Source organism: Notolabrus celidotus, chromosome 6 (assembly GCF_009762535.1).
Source record: "Notolabrus celidotus isolate fNotCel1 chromosome 6, fNotCel1.pri, whole genome shotgun sequence".
Lineage (NCBI taxonomy): Eukaryota > Metazoa > Chordata > Actinopteri > Labriformes > Labridae > Notolabrus > Notolabrus celidotus.
Window position 1 is genome coordinate 9,126,616 of NC_048277.1, and position 27,777 is coordinate 9,154,392.

At 41.7% G+C, this 27,777-nt stretch overlaps 2 protein-coding genes across 2 annotated transcripts; both read right to left on the minus strand.

Annotated features, from left to right (window-relative positions):
• Positions 1 to 4,560: 4,560 nt before the first annotated feature.
• Positions 4,561 to 15,357, minus strand: mapk12a (mitogen-activated protein kinase 12a). Its single transcript, XM_034684869.1, has 12 exons — positions 14,531 to 15,357; positions 12,509 to 12,638; positions 12,188 to 12,246; positions 11,245 to 11,356; positions 11,118 to 11,147; positions 10,911 to 10,958; positions 10,540 to 10,654; positions 9,819 to 9,890; positions 7,978 to 8,057; positions 7,763 to 7,841; positions 7,508 to 7,681; positions 4,561 to 5,180 (listed from the first exon to the last, which is right to left on the minus strand). The coding sequence occupies exons 1-12, from the start codon at positions 14,647 to 14,649 to the stop codon at positions 5,113 to 5,115; spliced, it is 1,086 nt and encodes a 361-aa protein (XP_034540760.1). The 5' UTR covers positions 14,650 to 15,357; the 3' UTR covers positions 4,561 to 5,112.
• Positions 15,358 to 15,423: 66 nt separating this feature from the next.
• Positions 15,424 to 26,504, minus strand: selenoo1 (selenoprotein O1). The gene is made up of 9 exons (XM_034684864.1): positions 25,800 to 26,504; positions 24,809 to 25,012; positions 24,546 to 24,723; positions 23,395 to 23,525; positions 22,489 to 22,766; positions 20,941 to 21,109; positions 19,062 to 19,247; positions 18,510 to 18,666; positions 15,424 to 16,699 (listed from the first exon to the last, which is right to left on the minus strand). The coding sequence occupies exons 1-9, from the start codon at positions 26,351 to 26,353 to the stop codon at positions 16,475 to 16,477; spliced, it is 2,082 nt and encodes a 693-aa protein (XP_034540755.1). The 5' UTR covers positions 26,354 to 26,504; the 3' UTR covers positions 15,424 to 16,474.
• Positions 26,505 to 27,777: the final 1,273 nt, after the last annotated feature.

The window sequence follows — 27,777 nt, forward strand, 5'->3', positions numbered from 1 at the left end:
TTTAAGAATGATTTATTTAGAGGCTTAGAGATGTTGGCTTCGAAGTCACATCAAAGATGCTACGGAGCTTGAAGAGGGTGGCCAGGATTTGAGTCTAACCCAAGGCCCTTTGCCACATGTCATTCTTCTTCCCCTCTCCCCAGTTTCCCACTGGCAATCTCTCTCATTAAAGGCATAAAAAAAAACCTAAAGTTAATTTCTAAAAGTACTCCCTCAAATCCACCGCCTATAATGCTTCCATGGCTTCTCATGGTTGCTTCTCAGAGCTTTGACGTTGAAACACCTTTAAACATAAATGAGGCAAATGTCTCAGTTTTGAACATTGTTGCTGTTATCTCTACCTCTTATACTTCTTATATACTCTTATCTAACATATACTGTTTTGCACTGTCTACTTTGCTGCTGTAAAACTTAAATTTCCCCGTTGTGGTACGAATAAAATATATCTTATCTTATCTTATCTTGTTTAAGTGACTTTGTAGAGATCAGCAGCTTAGAGATGCTCTCACCAGTTGTCTTGCCGTTGTCTGGATTTCAGGAAAGGATGTTGCTCCATGTTTCCCTCTCAGAGATGGTTGAGGTCCAGTGGCTCCTCAGGCTGCTCTCACACCTGTGCCCTCTAACTGTCATTATTTCCCCACTCTCAAGACCAGCCTGAGACCACACTAATGTTTCACCACAGTGTCAACAAGCAGAGGGGGAATGTGCAGTGATTTGATATGACGTATGTAATGTTGCATCCGTACTTGTCAGCTGAATGTTCCTTGTATTTAGTCAAATTAGATATTTTTACTCAAGATTAGACAAAAACACTATTAGATTTTAGATTTTTTTTTGGAGTGCTGTGTCAGTCAGTCAGTGTGAGTGTGTGAATGTGTTCAACTATGCATGCCAGGAGTATCTGTGCAAACGGGTGCACACACGTGAACTCTGTGTGTGTGTGTCTGAGGAAATATGCTGCTTGAATCCAGCAAGCTCTGAAAATAAACCGCAGGGTCAACAAGCAAGACAGAGAGAGAGAGAGAGAGAGAGAGAGAGAGAGAGAGAGAGAGAGAGAGAGAGAGAGAGAGAGAGAGAGAGAGAGAGAGAGAGAGAGCATGGAGTCCTTCCATGTGTGTGAAAGGAAAGGAGAGGAGAGAAGAGAAGGGGTTTGTGGGGTAAAAAATGTGCTCTCCCGTCTGCTTTCCTGTCTGCTGCGGGAACAGAACTCTCTGACTCCTTCATGAACTGTCGGCTGCTTGAGGACACAACATGCACCCATGCAGGGTTTTCTTTGGAGGAGCTCAGGTCCAGGAAGGAAGCTCGTCCTCGGGAGAGTTGCCCTCAGGAGTCAAGGATCTAGAGGTCACTGGAGTCAGTCCGTTAAATTCAACAGCCACCAACAGAGAGGGCGAGTGCAGGAATGAGCAGAATCTGAGAGCAAACATGGTATCTGCAGGAATGTTTGACCACTGTCACTTTAAGTCATCAATCACAAAACGTGCAAAAATAAGGATGCAAGAGTTGACACAATAAGTCTCTGCAACAGCTGCTTCGAGAGGCTTCTTTACTAAAAGAACGATCAGACGGTGGTTCTTAATGTCAGAGGGCTAAAAATGAGAAGGCTGACATGCTGAGGTTTTGGATGCAGTGTTGATCATGTTCTTAGTCATCATCATGTTCTGAGGCTGATGTCATTTTCCTTCCACTGAAAATTAAAGTTGGGTAAACATGATTGGGAGAAGTCTGGGGGCACTCAAGGTTTGGATCCATTGGACAGAACCCCTAAATGTCTGTGCCAAATGTACAAATCCATCCAGTCAGATTTGAAAATATCAAACCAAACAGGCCAATTAAAAACTTTTATCAGCTGCTGTTTCAAAATGAGAAGTCAGGGGTTCACTAAAGTCAAAATAACTCTTCCTCTGAGGCCTCTGAATGTCTGGAGCACATTTCATGTAAGTCTATCCAAAATTTACCAAAGTGGTGGAACAACCCGATTATCATCTCTGCACACTGGTCATGGCTTGTTTATATACTGCCATCTAGTGTTAGTTTGAGGAACAACAGATGACTGAACAGCCTCATCTGAGAACTACTATATTTTGATGTCAATGTGAAGAATGCAATATTGCCTGCCAAAGAGGAACTCTGTCACAATCTTACAAACATGTTTAAACATTCAAATCAAATATGAGCGACCGAGTAGAGCCATTCGTGGAATACTGGCTTGAGATTTGTGTGATATTTATCCAAACTCCTATAAGTAATGCACACAGGCTTTTTTGTTTCCCATCACTAATTGGTTTTTAGAAGTATTCTTAAAACATTTTCAGAAGTAAGCGGCACAAAGATCAACCCCTGCCCTTCCATTGCATCATTTAGAGCTCCTCAGTCAGCATTACAGCAAAGAAACATTACGACTTTAACAGACTTTGTGAATCTGTTGGCAAGACCATTCATTTCAATTTTAAGGTTTTAATCATCCCCCCTTCTTTCTCATGCTCACTGGATTTAGTCTGTCTTTTTTTAACCAAGTAAAGCAAAAAGTAGAAAAGTAATTATACCCTAACAGAGTCTCTAACAAATTTTAAGCCATATTGTCCCCCTTCTACTCTTGTGTGCAGACTACATTTCCCTGCAGTTCCAGAGGTTACTCTGGCATGTTCAAAGTTTAATTATTCTACATTCACAAACAGTTTGAATTCCATATTAACAATGTATAGCAATTCTCACAGTGTCTTGACTTGTGAATTTAATGAATGTAATGAAATGAACTTTATGATGTTGACTTTTAGATTTATTATTAGATAAACGCTGCACCAGTGTGCTCTGAAATCATTCAGAGGGAGGAGACAGCTTCAGAGAGTTTATTCTGTCAGATACAGGGTTTATTATTTTAAAGGATAACATTGTTACACATTAATAAATATGCAATGAGTGTCAATAGGGTGTGCAGTTATTCTGGGATAACATTGATCAATCTCTGACATCCAGTGATTTCTGGTTTGCACTTTTCAGGGTTGCTCTGTTTCAAACAGGTCCAGTATGCATGAAGCTATTGTTCCCTGTGATGTAAAGGCACATCACAACATGCCAACCTGAGGACGTCTCTTAGACCAGAGTCCTCCTCAGTATTTCACGGTCTATGGATGCAACATGGCAAATGTAGGAAAAAGTATGGTGGCAAAACACAACAACATTTGAGAAAACACAACAACATTTGAGAGCTGTGCTTTTAAACAACTACAACAAACTGGTGGAATGAAAAGACTTAAATAGGAAATCCTTGACAGGCAGCTCTGTGGTGTTGTGGATATGGCCACTGATTTTCCATGCAAGGATCCTGGGTTCAAATTCTCTACATGAACTGCCCATGGGAGATGGAATTAAAACACTTTCCTCACACGGTAATAAGAAATGCTCCTTTGAAGTACAATATCCAAATGGTGGAATCAAGAGATCTACAAAAGTAAGTTCATCCAAGTAGCCCTGTGGTGTTGAGGATAGGTCTGCTTCCTTTCAATCAGATGGTTTGGGGTTCAAACCCCACTTTGGGCTTCCAATGTGAGATGGAAATGAAACCTGCTCATGTCCATGAGCTGTGCTTTTAAACTACTACAAGAAATTGTGAAATGAAATGACCTAAAGAGGCAAGTGCTGCAAAGTTGCCCTGTGGTGTGGTGGACAGGGCTGCTGCCTTTCAATGCAAGGGTCCTGGGTTTGAATCCTGGTGGGACTGTCCATGGGAGATGGAAATGAAACACTTTCCTCACACTGGAGTTTGAACTGTGCTTTTGAAGTACAATAAGCAAATGGTGGACTGAAAATACTTCCAGAAGAAGCCCTGTGGTGATTAGGATAGTCATTATGTTGTTGTGTTTTGTTAAATTTTGTGTTTTGTGAAATGTTGTTGTGTTTTCTGGTAAAAGTCAGGATGTCTCTGCCTCTTTTTCAAATCTTTATCAAATAACACCCCTGGTCTAAAGTTTAAAAAGTGTAAAAGTCTAAAATTTGATCGGGGTTTTTGCTTGTTTGGTCACATTTTCCTGTTCAATCTTCTAGCTTTTGAAAAGTTTTTATAGTAAAATAAATACTCAAGTAAATATAGCAACAAAGCAGTAAAGCTTTAATTGAGAATACTAAATGTGGTCAGCCAAAATGTAGCGTAGTAGTAGGTTAGGAGTAAATAAATAAACAAAGGAGCATTTTTCAAAGACAATCTTTAATGACCAAAACACGAGTGGTAATCAAAAATCCATTCACAACAGAGACAGAAGTGTGCGACTTAGTGTTTAAAAAAACAAAGCTTGAAAAAGTAACTGTGATTTTCTATTTCTGTATAAAATTAAAATGTGAGCAAGTAAAAAATCTTTATCCTGTGTGCAGTCAGCGGCTCTGCAGTGTTTGTGTTTTGTCGTTATCTTAAGGCCACTGAGAGGAATGACGAGGTCAGAGCAGACATGTAGACTACACACACACATGCACTCAGATGCATACACACACCAAACTCTCAGATGCATACACACGCACACACATGCACAACGCTGAAGGACGTCTCAGTAAATCCAATCACATGTCTTCCAAGGACAAACAGTCTTATTACATACAGCTACTTTACAAAAACAATACAGCGCAAAAGATCAAATTAACTCTCAATATTTTACACTGCGTCAGGTTTGCACCATGATGCACGCTCCTGGATCTGTTACCTTTAAATCAGAATTTTTTCACTGCTAAATCTGACTCAAATCAAACTTAGAGAGTTCAACGGGATCTGACCAAAAACTGGACTTTACTTTGTCCACAACTGTTTCTGAAGGTGTGCTTTCTGTCAGTGGGCAGGGACGAAGAGTATTTGTACCGTTATAACTGATGAGGACCTGAATTTGAATGCTTATTACAGTAATAAAAGAGTATGATTACCTTACCTACAGGCAGCAAAGAAAGCTACCAGACCAACGTGGTGCGTGAAGATTAATCCAGCAGTTTGCACCTTTCACTGAGTCGTGAGACGGATCTGTTTGCTTTCATTAACACTTGTGATTAAAGAGTTTTGGCCCAGTTGGCATCGATATAAAAAGACGTGTGTTTGTTCTGGTTCTCCGTGCAGCACAGTCATCTCTGCGTGTCTCACAGTGAGGTTTCCTTTGATTCTGGCACAACGGGTTTGAAGGTCAAGATCTCTGTGAAAGTGTGACCTGAAGAGAGAGGAAGAGTGAGACACGGATCAATAAAACACAACAGCTCATATTGTCTTTCCCCTCCGACCTCCATCCTCCTGACATCACATCCTCCATCCTTTACTGATCTTTCTATGTGTGGCTGCTCCTTCCCTGAATCCCAAAGATATCTTGGTATTTCAATCGATGAATCTCAGCAGTTGGTAAAAGGTTAAAACTGAAACTGTGTTTTGATTTTTCAATAAAATCCTTCCTCTTTGAGGCCAAAAAGAGACTGGTTGCTGTCCCTTTTATATCTCTGCTGGATTATAGTGATATCTTTACAGGAGGGTTTATGCTCTGAACACTGTGGGCCGGATTCACAGAAGGATTGCATGACTTTTCACCTGCTAAATCTGTGCTAATGAGACACAAAGACACCTCGCTCAGAGAACACAAACAAAGGGTTAAATGATTCCTAAACTGTTCTCCAGAACAAAGAGCAGCTCTGTGTCCTTTTTCCATCCAAATTAACCTTATCACAAAAAACATAAAAATCCACAAACAACAGCGCTAACAGTTGCACATAGTTAGAGTGAAATTGGTAGTTTGCTGAGAGTTGGTGGTAACTGGACTGCAGTGTTTCTAATGATGTCATGTTCAGACTCTCCAGTGTTCATGACAAAAGTTAAACCTCCGAGTGACCAAAAATGATATGTTTATTGCAGCATCAGAACATCGCTTGTGTTTGGCATCTCGGCTTCGACTACACACAGAAGTTGGAGGAGGGATGAGATAATGTCTGAAGCCAGCTGAAGCCTGCTGGTAGATGCTGGGGCTGCAGTATGAATGCAGTGCAGTGCAGGGCAGCTTTGGTAAAAAAGCAGAGGGAAAGAACGTAAATCCGCTTTAACACTAGAAGGGCCAGAAATCCATTTCTACTAGCAAGGTCACGAGAGGTCATTTTGACTGCCAGATTCCGATAAATACCCAATATAGAGTGATAGAATGATGTGTTTAATGTTTAAGGATATTATAGTATATATTTATGAAAATTATGAAATTTTCCTTGGCAAGTCACATCCATCAGCTTCTTATTCATATAGATAGCCAGTCTGCGCTTTCCCATTCCTGGAACAACTGTCAGGCTTCCTCAGCAGTCATCTCTCTCATTGAGCTTATTTCTGCCATAATTGGTAAAATAGAGTCGTCAAATGTTCTCAGTTTTAATCCAAAACTGTTCAAACTGCTTTATACACTGCTGAGATAGTTGCCAGAAACCAAGCGGCATATAACAAGTGTGAAAATGTATCAATCTAATCATGGCAGTCATTATAACTGCCTGTGGCCGAAGAGTAAAATAAATATAAATAAAAAAATATTAAAGTAATCATATAATCATTGCCTTTTGTGCAATTTGTATAAATTACATTTTAAATACGCAAACACACAACTTTAGGAAAAGTCAGTAGCCTGCAGCACTGTGATCTTTAATTTCACAAAGTTATAAAACATATAAGTGTGAAAACAGTCAAAATGACCCCCTTGATCTTTCTAGTTTTCATAGTCAGCCAAATTGCGAGGATAAGTTTGTCAGGTGTCAGGTGTGAAATTAGTGCAGCTCCAGTTGCCTGCCTGAACCTTGACACAGGCTTCACTCCAGATCTCTACATCAATTCTGTTAGTTTTACTTTAAAGTAGGAATTATTATAAAATCAGGGAGTTAAATCAGCTTGCGCTCATAGAGCACACTATGTCCACATTTTTGGAAACAGTGTTTTATTTTGCATTGAATCTGGACAAGCTGCTCTCGCTGGCTCACTCCTAGGAAGAAGCTTTGTTATGACTGCTGGTCTTTGTATCACATCTGCAATGAATCGACTTCACAGTACTCTATTAAAAGTGTCCCCTCCCCATTCAGCTCAACTGCGAGTGGAAAGATTTAGGGCCTGTTTCCACTGACAGTGTTTTTCTGTCATTTTCTGAGCATAGTTTGGGTGAAATTGCATCACTCTGTCTCTCTTAAACGCATCACACTTCTTCCGTTTTTGTAAACCCCCAAAATTAAAGTCCAAACTACATCTATGATTATAATGTGATTTTGAATAAACTCAAGGCAGACACATCAGGCTGAAGATGTTCTGATGCGTGTGGTCAATCTGACATATATTTGCTGTTTTTCTTTATATTTGATGTCTCTTTGACACATTATAATCTTGTATCTTGTATTTGTATGTAAAGCTTCTCAGTGTTGCTCAGAAGCTCAGGGAGCTATGTTGCTGCCTGTCTCAGCCAGTACACTCTGAAAAAATTACTTTGTGAATGAGCTTTTTGTGATTAAATCAACAAAATCAATAAATCCTTACGTTTCCACTGACTCAGCGGTAGCTCTGTGTTGTCTATCGAGTGGTCGTACAGCTGAGCGTCAGTCTCCTCCTCTGGTTCTCTGAACTCTTTGAAATACGGCAGCTTCAGGGCCTCTGCAGCAGTCACCCTCTCCTCTGGATCCAGCAGTAACATGTGCTCCAGCACAGACACGGCTGAGGGGAAATCAGAGAATGAAATGGGACTTGAGTATCAAAGTGTTAAGGTATCAGACTGAGAGGCTGAGCAGGTTTTACCTTGTGGATTAGCCATGGATAACATCTTCTGGACGTCTTTCTTCTCCACTTTAGGGAGACTTCGGACGTAGCCTTTGGCCTGAGAGAATAAATTCATAGATCATTATAACGCTGACAGAACTGTGTTTGAATTGTGATTAAATCCCTGAATGCTGAGCATTTAGGTGCTTTAACTACATCAGAGGGTTAATCTGCAAGATCAGCTCTGAACTCACGTCTTCAGATTCTAGTTTTGATATAAATTCCTGAGTCGGGGTTCCTGTGATCTTCATGATCTCTGACAGCTGGTCTAGGTCTGAGATGCAGGGGTCAAGGGTCATACAGAGAAAACATTCACATGTCACATGTGAGGTCATTCTTATAAATAACATAAGAGAGAAAAGTTGTGTAAAAACTCTCTTTCCTTCTTTCAGCAGCTCTGAGTGTCTGTGAGGTTTGTGTGGATGAGGGTCAGTGATGTCGCTTGGCCTCTCTCAAACTGCCTCTTACACCCTCTCCCTACACACTCTGTTTGGGTGCTCTTGTGGAGAGTCCACCATTCTGAGTGCCATCCAAAACCTCTGAGTTTGGAGTGGGAGTGGGCTGTTAGACCCTCAAACAGACAGTCTGAAGCGATGCTGACTCACTGACCAAACATCATGTTGTTTACTGTTCCTGATGGAAGTCGATACACGGCCCACATGAAAGTTTCACATGATCACATCTGAAGATGTAACCACAAGATAAAAAGGAATAGTTTCATCACACAGTTTTCATTATGATCAGGTTTCATTTAAGCATTTTATGGTCCTGAAGACAGTACGAGTGTTTTTCTTTTTTTATATACAGAAACTTGCAAAAATGTGATGAGTCTGTCATAAAGTTATTTATGTAAACTAGACACCTAACCATGGTTAAATAGAGTTCCATCTTCAGTCAGAGTTCAATCTATGAAGGTGTGTGAGAGGGGAGAGTAAGGTGGCATTAGAAACTTTTATTGCACAATTTTTACTTTCCTGAAATTCAAGGCGCTTAACGGATAGAGACTGATTGCCATTTGATCCAGGCTCTTGCCGTACAGACTGCTCTACCACAAAATCTAAAATATATAACTATAAATAAATAAATTAAAATGTATACACATATGTGTGAAGATAAATAGATGTAGGCTGATTAAGGATGTTTTCTACATTTACACTTAAAGGCAAATTTTTGTAACGCCAACATTGGTTGCACCTTTCATGCTCTGATGTATCGTCTCTCTTTTATTTCATGTTATTGCGTTCGTTTACCCTTCCATGCTCGTGAGCTTCCCCTGGGAATCCCGTGTTTAACGTCACAATGCTATGAACTATGGGTAATTCCCTTACGACAAGTTTGCAAAAATGTCCACTTTTGGAAAGGGGGAATAAAGGGCTCAAAAAGTCTGAGAGAGATCTCTCCCACACTTGAAGATTGGACAGTGGGACAGCCCTGAGCCCTCATGGACTTAGTGGGAATGCACCTCAAAGTCAGTGAGTGTTTGAGTGTGGACACTGAGATCAGGCCTATTGTTTAAAGCTCTCTGTGGTGACTCCACCTAGAGAGCCAGAGCACCTGGCCGGTCTCCCAGGTTTAACACCTGTCTGTTTCAGTGCTCTCTCTTGTGTTCTCCATATAACAGGCTCCATAGTTTTTGTTTGGTTGAATTTGGCTGTATTTCTTGCACATAGAGGCTTTCCTGATTCTACTTCATTTTTTAAAATATTTTACATTACACATTTAAGTGTATAAGGGATAATTTAAATAAATTCTGTGTCTTAATCTTGCTTTAACTTGTGATTTAATGACCTCCCTTCTTACCGTTGCTTCTCCTGTGCTCTATAAACAAAGGTTATCATCATAATTAATGTGTCCGAGACTATAAAACACTCTCCAAACATCATCCAACCCTCCAGCTGCTGAAGCCCTGATAACACTGATTAACACAGCCACTACTCTTAGATTTTATTGGCTTTTATATCTGTGGTAATAAACTTTAACACCATTCAGCTTAAAAACACTGTGTGTCTCTTGTGTTTGTCATGATAAAGGATACGGTCGCTGCCTTTAAAGAGAGGTTTCCCCTGCAGCATCTCTGCCATGATGCAGCCCACAGACCAGATATCCACTGAGGAAGAAGCAGAACATAAACAACATCTCATTCATTTTAAATTCACAATTACAAGATGTTATGAGCATGTGATGAGTGGCTGAAGATGGATGTATTTGCTGTCAGAGCACCTGCTTTGTAAAGACAGATGTTATGAGATCATCACCTAGTGGATAAATTAAAGTATTACATCTTCATCGATGAAAAAATATTTTTTTAACACCACATATGAGCACTCTGTCACAAAAGCAAAGCTTGATAATGTTTAAAAACACGTCTCTGGGCCTCTTTAATTGAGTGTTTCTGTCATAGAGGTTCAGTGGATTCCTTTCAGCTGCGGTCTCAAGCTTCTTTTCACAATCACACCCCAGAAATCCTCAATTAAAGGAGATAAACTCTATCGGCTGCTGGCTGAATGAAGCAGAGAAAGAAGTCTAACAAGAGGAGAAAAGCTGTGGGTTGTAAAGGTCATCCTGAGAAATGTTGTAATCACAAGCTGAAGCTGAAACCCTGAGTCTGGGGGCAAGTGAGTACATTAAACATCTAATTCATGCCACATCACAGAAAGAAACCAGAGCCCAGTGCTAATGGGGAGCACCCAACGTGACACAGAGATGAAAGATGACAACATAAGAGCGGGTTTCTCCTTTAATGAGTGCTTCATTACCGGTCTGAGTGTAGCGCATCCAGCTCAGGATGACCTCCGGGGCTCTGTACCAGCGAGTCACCACGTAGCCCGTCATCTCGCTGTCCGCCTGCCGAGCCAGACCGAAGTCCAAGATCTGACGGAACATGAGATGAAACAGAGTCAGACGCAGCTAATTCACATCTGCTCACAGCCAGTTAACGGCTCTGCTAATAAGACTGCAGGGACCTGAGGAAGAGACAGAGCTGGCAGAGAGAGTCCAGTTAATACATGAGTGATTCTAACGTAGAAGTGTGTCTTTTTATATTTTAAATCCATGAATGAAACATGATGTAATGGTAAAGCATGACAGGTCGTGTTTGTTTGGGTCATCAGTGACCGTAGATCTGTACCTTGAGCTCACAGTCTTGGTTGACAGCGAGGTTTCCTGGTTTCAGGTCCTGCAGAGTCGACATGAAAAAATTAAATGTTATGCAGCAACAGGAAAAATAAAATGAAGTTATAACAAAACATTTAGGTAGCAACAACTTCCTTTTAAACAGGATAACAATTAATCAGTCTTGTTCTTCTTACTAATACATGATGGAAAGTCAACTTACCCTGTGAATTATCCCAGCAGAATGAATATACTGTAAAAAAGAGAAAGAATAAAATCAACGAATGATTCAACGTTAGCAGCAAAGAAATGAAATGTCCACACTCTGTGATGACAGTAGATTTCTCTACCTTCAGCCCTTTGAGCGTCTGATAAACCAAATACTGAATTTTTTCCTCTGACAGCCGCTGTAGCTTCATCAGCTTCCCCAGATCTGTCCCCATGAACGGCATCACCAGATAGCTGCAGGTAAGACAATAAACAATATAAACAACTTCTTTATATATCCTGATAAACAACCTCTAGAGAAGAGTTCATTTTCCGTGTGCTGCATTGTTTACAATCCATTCAGCAACATGAGTTAGTAATTAAATTACACCTCCAAGAGGAGCAACTGTTCATCTGTTTGTTGTGAGTCACAGTTTCACTGTAAACAGTAAGTTCCACAAAGGCTTCACTCTGGCTGAAACTGATATTTGTGTGATTTTCTTGTAATTAACGGGTCTCAAGTTTGCTGAAATAACATCATCATGATACAGGTTAGTCAAGAGTCAAGCTTTGTCAGGTCTATCCTCAAGAGGAGAAGAAAACACCATTTCAAATGTTTGTTGAATGGAGGTGAGATCCATAATGTCTGATACAGTCCAGGAGGTCAGGAAATCTAAACACTGATTGTCTTCAGTGAAGCAGCATCAAGCAGGTTTGTGTCTCAGTGTAAGTGTTTGATCTAGAACAGCTTGTTCGCTGCTTTTCATGCAGATATCTGTTTAAAGAGAGAAATAAATCCTCCTCAAATTACCAACCATCCGGGAGCCGGGATGTCAATATGCTGGATTGTGTTCCTCCTGTTTTTGCTCTCTACATACAGAGTTTTTCCTGCAGACACCAATGCCTGCTGATATCTCAGACTTGGACAGGTTACAAACACAAAACAAGAACACTTTCCATGCTGGAAATCAAGACCCCTGAGTCTAGGTTCCACATTTTTATGCAGAATCTGTTGAGATTAGTGCATAGGAGAAGAAAGACTACACTTCCTGCTGCAAGAGCAAAAATATGATGAAGTGCACTTACAAGTCGTTCAACATATCCACAGAGAGGTCAGCAGTAAACACGTCTAACAGGCCGATCACCTGAAACAGAGAGATTTTTAACCCTTTATTAGTGACATAACATGACATGAGAAAAGGTCACTCAATATGTGTTTAATATGTGTTTTAAAGGGCGAGGGGATATCTGTCTGTTCTGAGATCTGGAGCAGATTGTGTCTAGAATAAGAGTATGGCATTTGAAGGAGAGAGCAAGGAGAGTAAAAATGACAACAAGCCAAATGCATAAGTGCTAATAAAATGAAATAAAAACAAATAAGTGGTCAGAGTATACGCAGTGTCTCACATTTTCATGTTTCATGTGTTTGAGCAGCTTCAGCTCTCTGAAGGCTCGCTTGGCAAACAGCTCGGACTGAAAAGGTCTGTACAGCTTCTTGATGGCCACTTTGCTTCCTGATCTGACGTCCACAGCCGAACTGAGGACAGAAAACAAACATGAGGGAGGATGTGAGACAAATACATGTCTGACAAAGAACATCAGCTGATCTGCTAAATGACCAGAGGAGGAAATAATACACCGGATTATAATCTAATCTGGGAGTGTATCTGAGATCAGGGAAATGATGCTATCTCTCTTCTCTGAGTGAGAAACTGAAGAATATTTCAACATACACATTGCAAAAACCAAATCTTATCAAGTGAAAAAAGCTAAGAGAGTAAAATGTTAATTACTAAAAAGTACCTTTTTAGTTTGTCGGGATAAGAGCTTACGTTTTATTTTGAAGAAAATTAACAAGTTTTACTACCTGGCAGCTCATTTTAGCTGTTACAGGCAAACCAGGCCTTATTTCTGTTTTAATATCTTGTAATGAGATGTTAAATCATGACTTGTCAGGTGAATGTGACTTCGATTCACTGTAACAGGATCTTTTAACAAGAAATTAGACAAATACACTCGTTTGGATTTTAGTTTTTACAGTTAGGGAAGGAATGCTATTTCTCTACACTGCTAAACTAAGCAGAGTGTTTATGTCTAATTTCTAGAAAAAACTGTTCTGTCAGACTTAATAGAAGCCACATTCACCTGACATGTCCAGCTATAATATCTGATTCAAAGTTATTAAAACAGAAGTAAGGCCTGAATTGCTTGTAATGACCAAAATTGCTTGTAATGACCAAAAGAAGTTGGTGACTTGTTCATATTCAAGAAACTTGACAAGTAAATTTTCCTTTACCATTTGCAGATTATTCTTTACACATTAAAAGCAAATCAGCTCCTAAATTTGGCTTGTACGATCTCAAAATAAGACTTTAGTCTGGACTGCTCAGGTAAGTGGGTTTTATTAAATCTATTAAGAGATTATTTATTAGAAATAAGATGAAAACATGCTTAGTTTGAGTTGTTGTTGTGATCTGAGTGTGCAACTGAAAATCCTACCTTCTAACACTAACACGGAAAAGCTTTTACCGGATGCATTTGTATCATTTCTACTCAGAATATCCAATGTTACCTTATATAAGCCGCACTGACTCGACAATTTCAAATCTTAGCTCCTATTTCAAGATATTACAAGCCAGAAATTAAACATGAGTTGCTTGAAATCAGTTCAAATCAGCTTCTTTCCTGAATGAGACATTACATCTTAAATGTACTTGACAGAATGCACATTTTGAAGTGATATCTGCCATCTCATGTCATAAAACAAGATGTTATATCTGGTCTTGTCAGCTGAATGTGGCTAATATTAGGTAACTAGATATTTTGACTGAACATAACCTCCCTTCCTCTCTCCCCCCCACACACACTATCCCACTCCCTGCTCCTCTCTCTGCAGTGTTTGGTTCTGTAGCAGGCGGCTCCATCTCCAGCTTGTATTCCGCGTTCTGTTCTCAGGCAGGCTTGTTCATGTGTTATTAAGTTGCTTTGAGTCACTCCGAGCAGTTTCGTCTCCGCCCACAGAGTTAATCATTGATAACAAAGGCGCCGCGTGCTGTGAGACGCACAGAGGTGCCTGAAAAGCTGCTTTTCGTTGCTGTGTCTGTAAACTTGGCTGAGCGCACCATGTCAACCTGAAACACCCGCGCGCTCTTCACAATGTTAGATGAGAATAAAGGTGTCAGGAGAGCTGTGAAGAGGTGAAGGTGTGGAAGTCTCCATCCTATCAGGAAGTGAAGCGCAGCTTGTGTGTATGTGTGTGTGATCAGCGGAGCGCACTCACTTTTTCTTTTGTTCGCCTAGCACACATGGCTTTCTCTGTGACACCATCTGTTCCGTGTCTTCTATTGTTAAAAAGCTTTACATACACACACTCACAGCAGCAGCGCGATCGGTGCTAACAGCTGCTACAGTGTCGCGGGATTCACTTACCAGACCGTCCCGTACGCTCCGGTCCCCACCTGCCTCAGGTCCCGGTACCGCTCCGGTACCTCCCATGCGGTTTTGTTCACTTCTTGGCGGTAGTACCCGGGTCTGACTCGCTTACTCATGTTTATTACGTCAGATGAAATAGAAAAAAAGAGTCCTGTATAGGTTCTTCTTTGGTTGTTTTGGCTCCTCTGTCGCTACACACCCATTGTTCCAGATCCACCTATGCGCGCAGCCTCGATCATTGCGCAGCAGCTGTGTGTGTGTGTGTGTGTGTGTGTGTGTGTGTGTGTGTGTGTGTGTGTGTGTGTGTGTGTGTGTGTGTAAGCGGCTCAGGGCGCACCCTGAGGTCACCAAAAGCCACTCCCGAGTCTCGCTGTAGGCCGACAATTAAAGGTGAGGAGACTGGAATGTGAGTAACACGAGACTTGGTGCTGCTGGTGCGAACACTAAACGCTCTGGCCTGTTTTTCTAACACTCCCTGTGAGATATGTCTCGGGGTATTGTGCAGCAGTGTAGGGTTGGAAATGTTTGAGACTTGCTGGGACATGAACGTTACTGAAGCCCCGGGGTGCAGACAGAGCTGCGTAAAGAAACCCCCACACTGCAACACGCATCCATGAAACACAACAAGGAAACCATAGGGAAATACAAACAGTGGCGCTGACTGTGCGTGGAGTTTATATGAGCTGTAAAAGTTCAGGTTGTATTAGTGTGGAGCAATATAATGAGGACATGACTTCAGTGTTATGCAACTTAGAAATGTAGAGGTGGAGTTCAGATATGACAGGTAAGCATCTGACACAAAATAAAGGCACTCAGTGATGTTTGCTCAGTTTATTTAGTTACATTAAGGCTAAAACTGAGGAAGGGCTCAACATAGGGATCCATATGTATTCTTTAAAAATAAAACCTTGCTACATGACCAAATTTTGTAATTTTCCTTCTTTCTTTGTGTGAAAAACTCAGCCGTAAAATCCTCATTTTAATAATAAAACCAACCAATCAATCCAGGTTTAAACAAATCAAATGATCAATGCTTCAACTCATTCATGGATTACAGTTCATCTCTTTTTCCCTTTCTCTAAATATAAAGCTCGACAGCATCACATCTGTGGCACAAAGCACGATAAACTTCCCCTCGTAAACCTGCGACCTGAATAAAATAACCAAAAAAAACCCAATACTTCCCCTTATTCCTCTGCTTCTCTCAGAATCTATCTCAGTTCTTTTTTCATTCGTGATCAACTTTTATCAGGTAAAAACATGAGTAAGTCCTGTACTGTGACAATAACATGGAGCTATGACGGTGCAAAAGTTACTACTACAGGAGTGAATGTTGTGCGTGTTACTACTGCGGCTCACTGTATCAAGTGCAATCACAAAAACAATCCTCTCTCTCTCTCACACACTATTATTTGGTATATGTTGAGGTGGACACCCTGCTGTGTGTCAGAGTCAGACAGGTCACTTTATGACTTGTTGTCTGAGTCTTCATTGAAAGCCAATCACAGAACAAACAGGGAACAAGCTGAGCGGCTCCTTCCTAAAAATACATATTCCTCTGAACAAAATCCATTAGTCTTTTTTTACTTTCTCTCATTGCATCGTGCACAGGATGACATCACCATACTCGCGGCATCATCCTGTTCTTTGCAGGATTGTCGAGTCATGGCAGAAAATATCAAATCAAAGCTCTGCTTGGTCTTTTTCATGCATCTTAAAAAGCGTTTAGCCTCATATTTGTTGTCAGTGGAGCCAATCATCTCCTTCCCCATCTGTTTTGTAGCAGCTTGTTAACTTCAGGGTGTCCTGCCTCGCGTTAACTTCCCTGACGCTGCCTGCCAAAGTTTCAGAGAGATGTTCAGAGACATAAAAAGTACAAAAATGAATCAAAATATGAACAAACTCTCTTTTCTTTTAGGCAGGAGACAGTCAGGGAAGTTATTACGAAGATCATGTGACACAGATCTGAGTGGCCCAGGTGGGGGGCTTGCTGTCGTAAGGGACAGGATCTCTGGCTGTGGATGAAGATGCAGCATCCTGCTGCGCTTCCTCTCCTTCATCCCTCTCTCCCTGCACGCTTGCCCCGCCTCCGCCCGTCCAGGAGGGGAGCTCCAGGCCTGGCTGTGCAGAGAAGGGTTTTTCCAGGACCTTGAGGACCCTCTGGACCTGCAGAGAGGACGCAAGGGAGGGTAAAATACATCCAATTAAAATCTTTAATCTGACGAGCAGCTTGAATTTAAAACGCATAAAACACAGAGACGAGCAGACAGCAACACAGAGGAGCTAAATACAGAAACTGGTTTATTAACAAAGGATTCTGATTAAAGGATACACACTGTCAAAAACATGAAACCACAGCGCTCAGGAGGATTTGGTTATCTTATAGCAGAGTGGATGAAGGAGTTTAAAGAACTGTTAGGTCTTTGAAGCGTACAGAAGTCCTGTTGGCAACAGATTAAACTCATGTATAAGAACAGAACCAAAAGAAGCTGAAAAGAAGAAACTACTGATTCATCTTTTGACACCCCGGACAAAACAAAAGTTCTGAGCACATGAACTGGGTAACTTTCTTGCATTTAGTTACCTAATTTGCACCCCGTCCTGCTATGGATGAAGTCACAGGTGAGTACGTTTATACCCCCCCCTCCTCAAAATAGGGTAACGTTGCATTTTAAAAATGTAATTTCAGACATCACTCATGACTCAGAAGTCATGTGGGGGTGTACATCTACAGAGATCTGCTCTCTGGATGTATTTATGGATTTGGTTCTTATGTTGCTGTGTTGGGAAGTTTGTGCATGTCAGTCCTTGTGCAGTGTTGTGCAGCTCACAACCCGCAGTTTGCAGGTCAGAAACTTAGCACCCAAGTAACACCAGCCTCCTCTGCTCTCATCTGTTTGCAGCAGACATTAACGCCTCTTGTGCACATTTGATGATTTGAAGTGACGCCAAAGGGACCTGACAAAACGTCTGCATCTTCAGAACTGTACATGAGAACTGTGTGCTGTGTTGTGGCTGCGTCAGAGATGCAGGTGTGACAAAGAGCAGAGCAGAGCAAATAGACACACACACAAAAACACAAACACACACACACACACACACACACACACACACACACACACACACACACACACACACACACACACACACACACACACACACACACACACACACACACACACACACACACACACATACACACACACAGCAGGCAGGCAGGATCTATTTCTATTTCATGTTTGCAGCATTTCCAGTTTTTCTTTTTTTTGTTTGTTGCATTTTCAGTTGTTGTATTTCCTGTTTGGGGAATGTTCAGTTTTTGTATTTCATGTTTGTACTATTTTCTGTTTTTGTATTTCATGTATATATATTGTATATTATGTTTGTTTTATGTGGACCCCAGGAAGAGTAGCTGCTGCATTAGTGGCAGCTAATGGGTATCTGAATAAAGGAATAGAGGATGGCACATAGTTTTCTACTACTTCTAAACTAAATCCAGCTCCTTGCTGCACATCTGTGCAGAGGTGTGAACGTGTCTCTCAGATCTTTAGAGTTAAACCATGGTGAAACAATAACATTCAATTTCTGTTTCACCACTTTGTTTTCATGAGTGACGCTCACTCTATTCACTGTCTCTCTCTGTCACTTTACCACAGCTGCTCTCTCTATGTCACGGCAGCTCTTAGTGGAAAATATGATCTGATTTCTGTGTTTTCTTTATGAGCTTCAGTACTTTCTGATACTATCGAACATTTAATACTTCTCTATATCACTTTTCTACAAGTGGCATAGAAAAGTGTGGAAGTATCAAACAATTTGACAACCTTTCTGCAGACAACATGAAGTGAGAGCTCTTTGTTTTGTGCCTCTGAGCTCATAAATAATGTAAAAACATAAATAAAGAACAGATTTTCAAATGCTGCTGGATGGTTGTGAGCCGAGGAGAGAAAAACCTCACAGTGGATTCAAGGCTCACCTCAGAGAAGTCTCCGCTTTCTGCAGCCTCAATTGCATTTTGGGCGATGTAGTTCCTGAGCACCACCCGAGGGTTGGTGCCGTCCATCACCTTCACTCTCTCCTCCTGCACCGCCTGCACATCACTCTGTCCCTCCAGCTCCCGGGCCAGACGCTTCCTGTCGCAGAGATAACAGCAAACATTCAGAGAGTTACAGTAAAAGAGCAACGTCAGAATCTACACCCACGCTTCCTTCTCTTTCCTCCTGCTGCCCCTTTTATCAGTCACACTTCCACCCAAAAACCCTCTCATCCACTGCACGCAGTCCCTCCACCTTCTTTCTCTCTTAATCCTTCCTTTCTCTCTCAATAGGATTTACTTTCTCTACAAGTCCATAGAGGACTCACTGCAGAGGCATACATTGAGAAATAAGGCAAACTCAAAAACAGAAAATACTCAGAAACAAATCTAACCGAAAAATTGACAGAAAACTGACCGCACATACAAGAAGGTGTTAAAGTCAGAACACCTGAAAGCCTCTCTGCCCTCTTTCAGCAGCCGCTCAACTCTCACCTGTACCGCGTGATCCAGCGGCTCCACTCCTCTGAGTGTTTGCTTTTCAGCTCCTCCTCGCTCGTCTCCATCAGGTCTTTCAGTTTGCTGAGTTTTTCTAGCTGCCTCGCTATCGTGGCCCGGTCTGAGATCATCTGGAACAGCGAGGGGTTGCTCTGAGCCATTGAGAGCAGCATGGCCAGCTCTCTGTAAGTGGACACAAAACAGAACAGAGAGAAGTTTGACCGGCATGTTGGAGAGGGCTGAAGATATGTGCTGCCAGTGCAGTCAGTCAAGGTTTGAGACCTCTTAGAGAATATGAATGAATGAGATGGCAGATTTATCTTTCAGTCAACTCAAATTACAACATTTACAGAGACAAAATAAAGATGAGGTCTGGAAGAGAGTCAGATATCACGCTTAAATTTGTAAGTCCCATTTTTATAAAGCTAATTTGTATTTCTAGTTTGATCCAAATTTCCCTCTGTAGCTTCTAAAGAAGGGAAACTTTGATGTCAGCGTTGGTAATCCTGCTCACACTTTATATTCTGTCACAGATTGATCAGAAAAAACTAAACTAATGTTGCTTGGACACATCTTAAAAGAAGTGCTATGACACATGGACCTTCCTGCAGGGTTTTCCAACGCGTGCATGTCTCTTTGTGCAAGATTTGAACAAGATTAAAATAAAATAACCTCCCACAAGCACCACCTGGAGGCTGCAGCATGCATCACACCAAACAAGACGTGAACATAAGAGGGGTAGACCCAATCTCAATGTCCTCCCTGAACCCTGAGCCCTGTACCCTTCTTGACTTAATTGACGTCACCTGGAAAGTGGCTGAGGCCAGGAGAGGGCTCAAAACTGTATAACTGGGAATGGGACAGCACTTTGGGACTTCTCATATAACCTGCATGACGTCATGTAAGCTCACCTTAGCGACGTTAGGAATTTTTATTGCACAATTTTTACTTTCCTCAAATTCAAAGCTTAAGAGACTGATTGCCATGTGATCCAGGCTCTTACTGTACAGACTGCTTAACCACACAATTTAAAATTTATAAATAGGCTATATAACTATAAAGCTCTATATAAATTATACTGTATAAACACATGTGTAAAGATAAATAGATGAAGGCTGATTAAGGCTGTTCTATATTTATACCTACAGGCAAACTTTTTTGTAACACCAACATTGGTTGGTGTTACTTCTTGATGCTTCTTCTTCATCAACACACTTTTTTTATTTCATGTTGCGGTGTTTGTTTTTTCTTCCATACTTGTGGGCTTCTCCTGACAGTTACAATGCTATGAACTATGGGTAATTCCCTTATGCTAAGTCTGCAAAAATGCCCACATACTGAAAGGGGACATAAAGGGCTCAAAAAGTTTGAGAGAGATACCTCACACACTTGAAGATTTGACAGTGGGACAGCCCTGAGAGTGGACACTGAGAACGGGCTGTAGTTTTCTGGTGATTTGCCATGAAGGGAAACAAAAATACTCATTTAGCCCACAGGATGGCGCTAAAAGACAAGCCGTCGTCACACATGGGGACTATTTATGTGCAGTTATATTACAGTTATCGTAATGTTCATCTTCTGTGCATCCTGTGGGTTTGATCCCAGGATAAACTACTCTGTGACCGTGACCAACACTTCAGTCCTGACACTGACTTAAAAAAAAAGAGTATTTTAAATGAAGATGAACTGTATGAATCATGCTCTTTATAATATCACTGTTTGAATCTGGCCTGTAGCTGCAGCTCTGGACTTCAGTACTAGCTGCAGATTGCTCATCCTAGCCTTGCCTCTCCTTGCTGTTATCATTCTCTCCAGGCTCCTGCTACATTTCATTCTGTGACGTATGGAGGAGACAAACACAGCTCGGCTTCCTCACCTTGGATCCATGGTGGGTTTGTTTGCAGCCTTGAGCTCCTCTAAGGAGGCGCACTGCTGCAGTAGGAGCTCTGTGGCTTTCTTCACCAGGTCCCCCTCTTCATCACCAGCCCCCTCTGTGGGACAGGAAATCTGACTCAGGCTGCGGAAAGCGTTGGTGAAGTCAGCACCTGCAGGAGAAGAGAGAGAGAGGAGGTTACAGTGACAGCAGAACAGGTCATGTTGAACCAGAGATCATCTTCACCTGATGTTTCCTGACTCGTACATTTAGTCCTCAAACTTTTTGTTATCTTATTTAATCATGACTCTAGACTACGACAGACAAAATGGGCCACATTAAATATAAAAAATATATTTATAACAATAAAGTCATGATATTACAACAGAAAAGTCCTAACTATGATAAAATAAACGAGTTCAAAAATGCGCCACGGTACTACAGACGAGCAGGCCGGCTTACTTCACCTTTAAAATAAAACACATACCGACCACAAAGTTTATTCTTAATTTATAGTTTATTCTTGTAATGTTATGGCTTTTGTTGTTGTTGAAAACTAAGGACTTAATACTCTTGAATACCAGTAATATTATGACCTCATTCTCAAAATATTAAATCTTTATTCCCATAAAGTTACAACATTTAAAAAAAAAAAAACTCCGACTTTCTTTTTGCAATATTGTGATCTTATTTCCTTTTGACCTTATTCTTAACATCTCATGACTTAAGTTTAAAAAATGTATGAATTCATGCTTGTTATGTCCACTTTTTATTGCCTCTAATGTGGCCCTTAAACTCTGTTGTACCCTCAGTATAATTCAACGGTTTGTAACTTGACCAATGTGGTTTCCTTTTTCTCGGAACATGTTTCGACCACAAACTTCCTGTATTCTTCCTCAGAAGAGTCACGTGATGTTGTTGTGACTTGACTGGCAGCTGATTTATAGATGTTGTGTCGTCCTAACTGAATCAGGACAACCACGCCCCCTGTTGTCCAACTGTTGTTCAGGTAGGACGACTCAATAAATCAGCTGACAGACAAGTCACAACATCACGTGACTCTTCTGGGGAAGACTGCAGGACATTTGTTGTAGAATCATGTCAATGAAAAAAAGAAACACACTGGATAGTTACTTGAACTCTTGAACTGTGAAATCCAGTCAGACCAAATGAGACTCTTTGGGCTTTAACCATTAGTGCTCCAGAGCTCCTGTCATTTTAAATCCCTCCCAGTGTTTTAAAAATACGACATGATGCACTTTATTCCCCCTTTGGAGAACTTTCTCACCTAAAACAACAACTTAAGACAGAATTAAAAAGCAGCAATAAGCTCCATACAATAACTACAATACAATGACGCCGAGCGGACCAATCACAGGGCTTGCGGTCCGCATCAATTTGACGTGTGGTTACATAGGGGCTGCGTAGACTAATGCGCATAGGATATGCCGTTGACTTTAAGCAGAAGTATAAACCAGGCTTTAGACTAGACCAGTTCAGAACCCCGGTTCTATAGAGTCACTTGCTCTCACAGTGTGCAGTATTCCTCACCTGTGTTGTGCATGGTCTGCAGCAGCTCTGTGATCAAGAGCTCATCCTCAGGCTCGTCCGTCTTCAACAGGCCCAGCTTTTTCCTCATGTTCTGCAGGTAGAAGCCGTTGTACAGATCCAGATACTCATCCATCACCGCCTCAGCTCTGTCAGGCAGCAGCTCTGGAGCGAGGGCCTCCGCCAGCTTCAGCAGGTTCCACCTGCAGATGGCCGGCTGGGCCTGGTATGAGTAGCGGCCTGAGTTATCGGAGGCGTTGCAGATGAAGTCGGGGTCGAACCTGAGAGGAGGAGAAAAGTCAGATATGACGTGTGTTCACTAAAATCGAACCTATACTTGAGAGATGATGTTGATCGGGGACTCTGCAGGATGGTGATTAGTTTAGGGATGTTTTTCATTGAAGAATATAGACATAAGTTATCTCTGGAAGTTAATGACAGGAAGAGGCAGTGCACACAATGCTCATCATATGAGGACGTGAGTCAGGCTTTTTTTTTATGCAACTATGAAATTAGAGGTTGGTACATCTTCCCTAAAAAAGGTCAAACAACAAGAACTGAACTCTTATTCATGTTCTCTTCTCACTCATTAAACTTTCATCAGCTCAAGCCTTCGTGCACATGGAAACACTGTGTGTGTTGTTCCTTGATCTCGCTCTTTCCTTAGTAAAAAGAGCGTTCATTGATTTGCTCCCTCGTTCTGATCTGAGCTACTGAGTGACCTGAAACTAGATTATTTGTGATGCATGGAGAATCATAAGATAACAGACATGGGCGGATGATGCAGAAGTTTCAAAGCTTGTTTTACTCGAGTGAACCGCACTCTTCTGATACAGCGTGTCGGAGCTTTCCAACCGGAACTCTAAAGATACAGTGATTTTTGGATCAGTCAGACCCGTGCTGTCTGACCTGTCCATGAAGCCATAAGGACCGTAGTCCAGTGTGAGTCCCAGGATGCTCATGTTGTCCGTGTTCAGGACTCCATGACAAAAGCCGACACACTGCCACTGAGCCACAAGCCGAGCCGTACGCAGCACCACCTGCAGACACAGAGGAGACAGTAGTCTGACATCAGAGGGTAGTAGTTCCTCAGTAATTAGAAGATGACAACGTTAAAGTCTCAATCTGAAGTTTAATGCCTTGTTGATATCTTAATCTTGTGTAAAGCAAAGGGCACAGTGACTCAGCATACGCAGGCACTGAAGCATCAGCAGCTTAACAGGATTAAGAGGATCCAGATGTCCCCGGCTTGGAACTGTAATGTCAGGCCTTGAGTTGACTACCTGCTGACTCAAGAAAACCTCTGAGCTCAGTTTTTAAATGATTATCAGGGACAGAGAGATCTGGATCTGGAAAGTATATATTTGTATCCAGGATCAGGTAATCCAGCTCACTTTAGACCTGTGAAGAGAAACTGGATTACATCAACTTGATCTAGATAAAGATTTAAAGAAAACTAAATCTGGATAACCTGTGCCTCTATACTACACACTTTGTCCACAGGGGGTGCTTGAATCCACAAACTGAAAGATCCTCACAGCTGCTGAGGATATAATATTGTTGTCTGATATCTACAGAAGTTCTAATCTAAGTTATAACGTGTTGATTTCAATTCTCTTGAAATCTTGACCCATGTTTCTAGATATCTCAGGGTAACAAAGCTGTTTTTTTCTAGTTAAAGGGATTCTTTTCTGGTGATCTTGAGAACAAACAGGCTGGTCACTGTGATAATCTTGATCACCTAATGCCACACTGCCATTAAACAAACTACAGAGGTGAGTTAACACTGTTTCTGTTTGTTTTGAGCTTTAAATCTCTGGGAATCGGAGTTATGATGATGTGAAGTTAAGCCTTGAGAAATAACTGGAATTATCTGTTTATCGTGGAAAAACAGTAAATCAAACGTATGGATGCTTGTCCGCAGACACTGGTACTTTTAAGGCTAAAGATTTGATCTGTTTGTTTTGATTTAATCAGATTACTTTAAAAAAAACTGAGCCCTGGACACACATGAGTCTGATCATCTTGTGTTTGGACAGGTATCACATCTGTACTCTGACCTCTCTGAAGAAAGCCACGTTCCTCTCCACCCGGTCCGAGTAATTCTGCTGGATCTCTGGGTAAAACGTCTCGATGACATAATCCATCATCTGACCTCTGATCTCATCCCGCCCGTAGCTTGGACCCTGACGGCCCGTGTACTCATCGGCCTGCTTGAAGATCTCAAAGGATCCAAACCTGTTTGGACACAAAAAACTTCACTATGAACAACTGAAGAACATGAGACATCCATGAAAAGTAAAAAGTGACAGCCTGCACTCACCTGAGGAAGGTGGGGGCGATACGGAGAACCACAGAGCACCTCTCGTGGCGAGGATGCCCGCTGTAGTACACGTCACGTATGACCCGGCTGTCAGAGGTGACCACAGAGCCGGCTCGGGTGGTGGGGATGCCGAGGAAGAACATGACCTCACTGCAGAGGAACTCTCTGATACTGGAGCGCAGAACCTTACGCCCATCAGCTTGTCTAGAGAAAACAAATTAAAACATTTACTCTCTCAACGCACGGTGGTGCAGTGGGTAGCACTGGTGCCTCACAGCTAGAAGGTTCCTGGTTCGAATCCCCGGCCAAGCAGGTGCCTTTCTGTGTGGAGTTTGCATGTTCTCCCCGTGCATGCGTGGGTTCTCTCCGGGTACTCCGGCTTCCTCCCACAGTCCAAAAACATGCTCACCAGGTTGATTGATCACTCTAAATTGCCCGTAGATGTGAGTGTGTGTGTGAATGGCTGTCTGTCTCTCTGTGTTAGCCCTGTGATGGGTTGGCGACCTGTCCAAGGTGTACCCTGCCTTCCGCCCGACGCCAGCTGGGATAGGCTCCAGCCCCCCGAGACCCCTAATGGGATAAGCGATCAAGATAATGGATGGACTCTCTCAACCTTTATTCAAATAGTACTCTCATTGTCTATGAGAAGAGTAAAAGAAAGGATAAATTCACACACAAGAAACAAAAAGTAAGTGCATAGCATTTCATAATTATGGTTTAATACAGCATCAGTTTTGTTAAGTTTTAATAAGAAACAAAAGTTTTAATTTGTTTATCTGAGGCAAAAGGACTTGGAGTTTTAGCCAACTATTTGAGTAAGTCATAAAATGACTATTGGACCAGTTTAATAGGAAGTAATGATAAGATGTCACCTGAAAGGACTTGTAAATAAAGATAAGTTCTAAGAAGCCAATCTAACATGTTAATAAAAGGTAAACATAAATATTAGGGAGTGATAATGTAATCTGTTTCAGGAAACACCTCCATGTACCTGGAATAAGGAGTCAGCCCAGCTCCTTTCACCTGGATCTCCCACCGGCCGCTCGGGTTCTCCACCAGCAGTTCTGGATCTTGCCCGGGCGGGACCTTCACCTCCCCGAGGTAGCAGGCCGCTCCGTCGCCCAGCTGCCCGGCGAACTGTCCGAACTGGTGTCCGCAGTAGCAGTGTGCAGCGGACTCGGATCCGGGCATGACTTTGGACCCGCTCAGATACTCCGGTCCGAGCGGGTCGTTCATGATCTCCTCCCCGCTGAGCCCCAGCAGAGCCAGGGCGTCATGAGACACCGCCACGAACCGAGGCTTGGTCAGCGGATCTGGCTTCACCCGGGAGAAACACGCTCCCTTCACCTGCCGCACCCCCAGCTCCTCGGAGGGGTCCAGGGGGAGTTTCCTCAGGGCGAGGTTGTCGAAGTCGAGCCGCTCCAGTGGGGACCGACTCACTGCCAGACCCATGTCATCCATACCAGCCGCGTGTATGAGCCTGAACGTGGACACACCTCGGAGGAGGAAGCGGGTGGATGCAAACCGAGGAGCTAGATAAGCCATCCAACCAGAGCCATCTGTCTGCTGTGAGCCGCTGGCGCAGTTACAAGGTGAGGAACCGAATCATGCTTTCATAATCCCACAGTCTACAGCGGATGTTTGTGAGACAGACCGTGCAACATTATTGTTTGTCCGGCAAGAAACAAAGAGGAAAGGCGGAACTATTCAGGCCGAAACCCCTATATACCCCTACAGTTTTATATATTTTATATTTTGGATGATCTTGTTTTAGTATCTAATTCTTTTTTTTTACTTCAGTCTTATTTTGCTATCATAAATTTTAGCATTTTATCCCTCCTGTTTTTAATGACAGTGTTTCGTTAGTACTCCAGTTTGTTTTTCCTCCATAATATGTTATTACATTTTTGTCTTGTGTATGGATTTTGGTGTGGGCCGCTTTAGGTTATTGATTTTATGTTTATGTAAAGCACTTTGTGTCACATTATTGTTGTGCAAAAGTTGCCATAAAAGCAAAGTCTATACAGCAATAATATGAACCTGATGGTATAAAACCTCTCCAGCTAAAGTCATGCAGCATGGACAAGAAAAGATGAAACATATCTGATGCAAATAAAGTTTATTTTTATTTAAAACGTTTTAATGATTCATTAATTCATAGACGATGGGCTTTAATGTTTGGTTTGTTAACAATGGCGTAACCCCACAGGCGTGTGGGAAATTGATTTAAAACTAGATACAGGCATTCTTGCTGTTCCCTCTTGGCATTTCTCAAACACACAGCAGATGTTATCTTTCAAAATGTGGTGGGAAAAAAGAGCGTCATATTTGTCTTTATTAGAGGGGATGTGAGGCATTACTGCATGGGCCCTGCTTTTTAAAATATTCTCATGTTACTTATGTAACACTTATTCTATCAAATGGAAGACAGGTTGTCTGAGTTCATTGAGTATGTGGATCAACAGATATGATTGAAGATAAAATGGCACTGCTTTGTTCATTCAAGTCCCATATTAGTACAATTTACAAATTAAAGACGGTAAAAAATATTCCCTCCATATTGCATACATAAAAACAATTAAATACAAATTAAGAATACCTGCAAATTTCTCATGGCTTACAGCCTTGCATCATGTAAATACTCGATCAGACCGTTGGGTCTTCAGGAAGTATGTCGATCCAAATTTAACATGTGCATTAACAACATCTGCTCTATGGATACAGGTCGGGTCAAAGGCAGCAGTGATAGCAGTGTAAGGCTTTACCTCCAAACTCTGACCAATCTGCACTCTCCATTTCCATCATAGTAGTCAAAACAAGTCCATTACACATTTCAAAAGACTGAGTTATTACAGTCAAGTTACACCTTAAATTGAGAGAAACAGAAAAATGTCATACTTCTTAAACTCACACTGGCTGTAATGATGCATATATAATAAATGTACAAACAGCTGCTGTGCTGAATGACA

Excerpts from the sequence above, each read along its gene's own strand:
- mapk12a (XM_034684869.1), bottom strand. The coding sequence starts at position 14,649 with ATGAGTAAGCGAGTCAGACCCGGGTACTACCGCCAAGAAGTGAACAAA. Across the intron at positions 11,357-12,187 it reads GTGGATATGTTGAACGACTT|CTATCTGGTGATGCCGTTCA; the intron begins GTAAGTGCACTT and ends TCTTACCTGCAG. Across the intron at positions 10,959-11,117 it reads CTGCTGGGATAATTCACAGG|GACCTGAAACCAGGAAACCT; the intron begins GTAAGTTGACTT and ends TCGACTCTGCAG.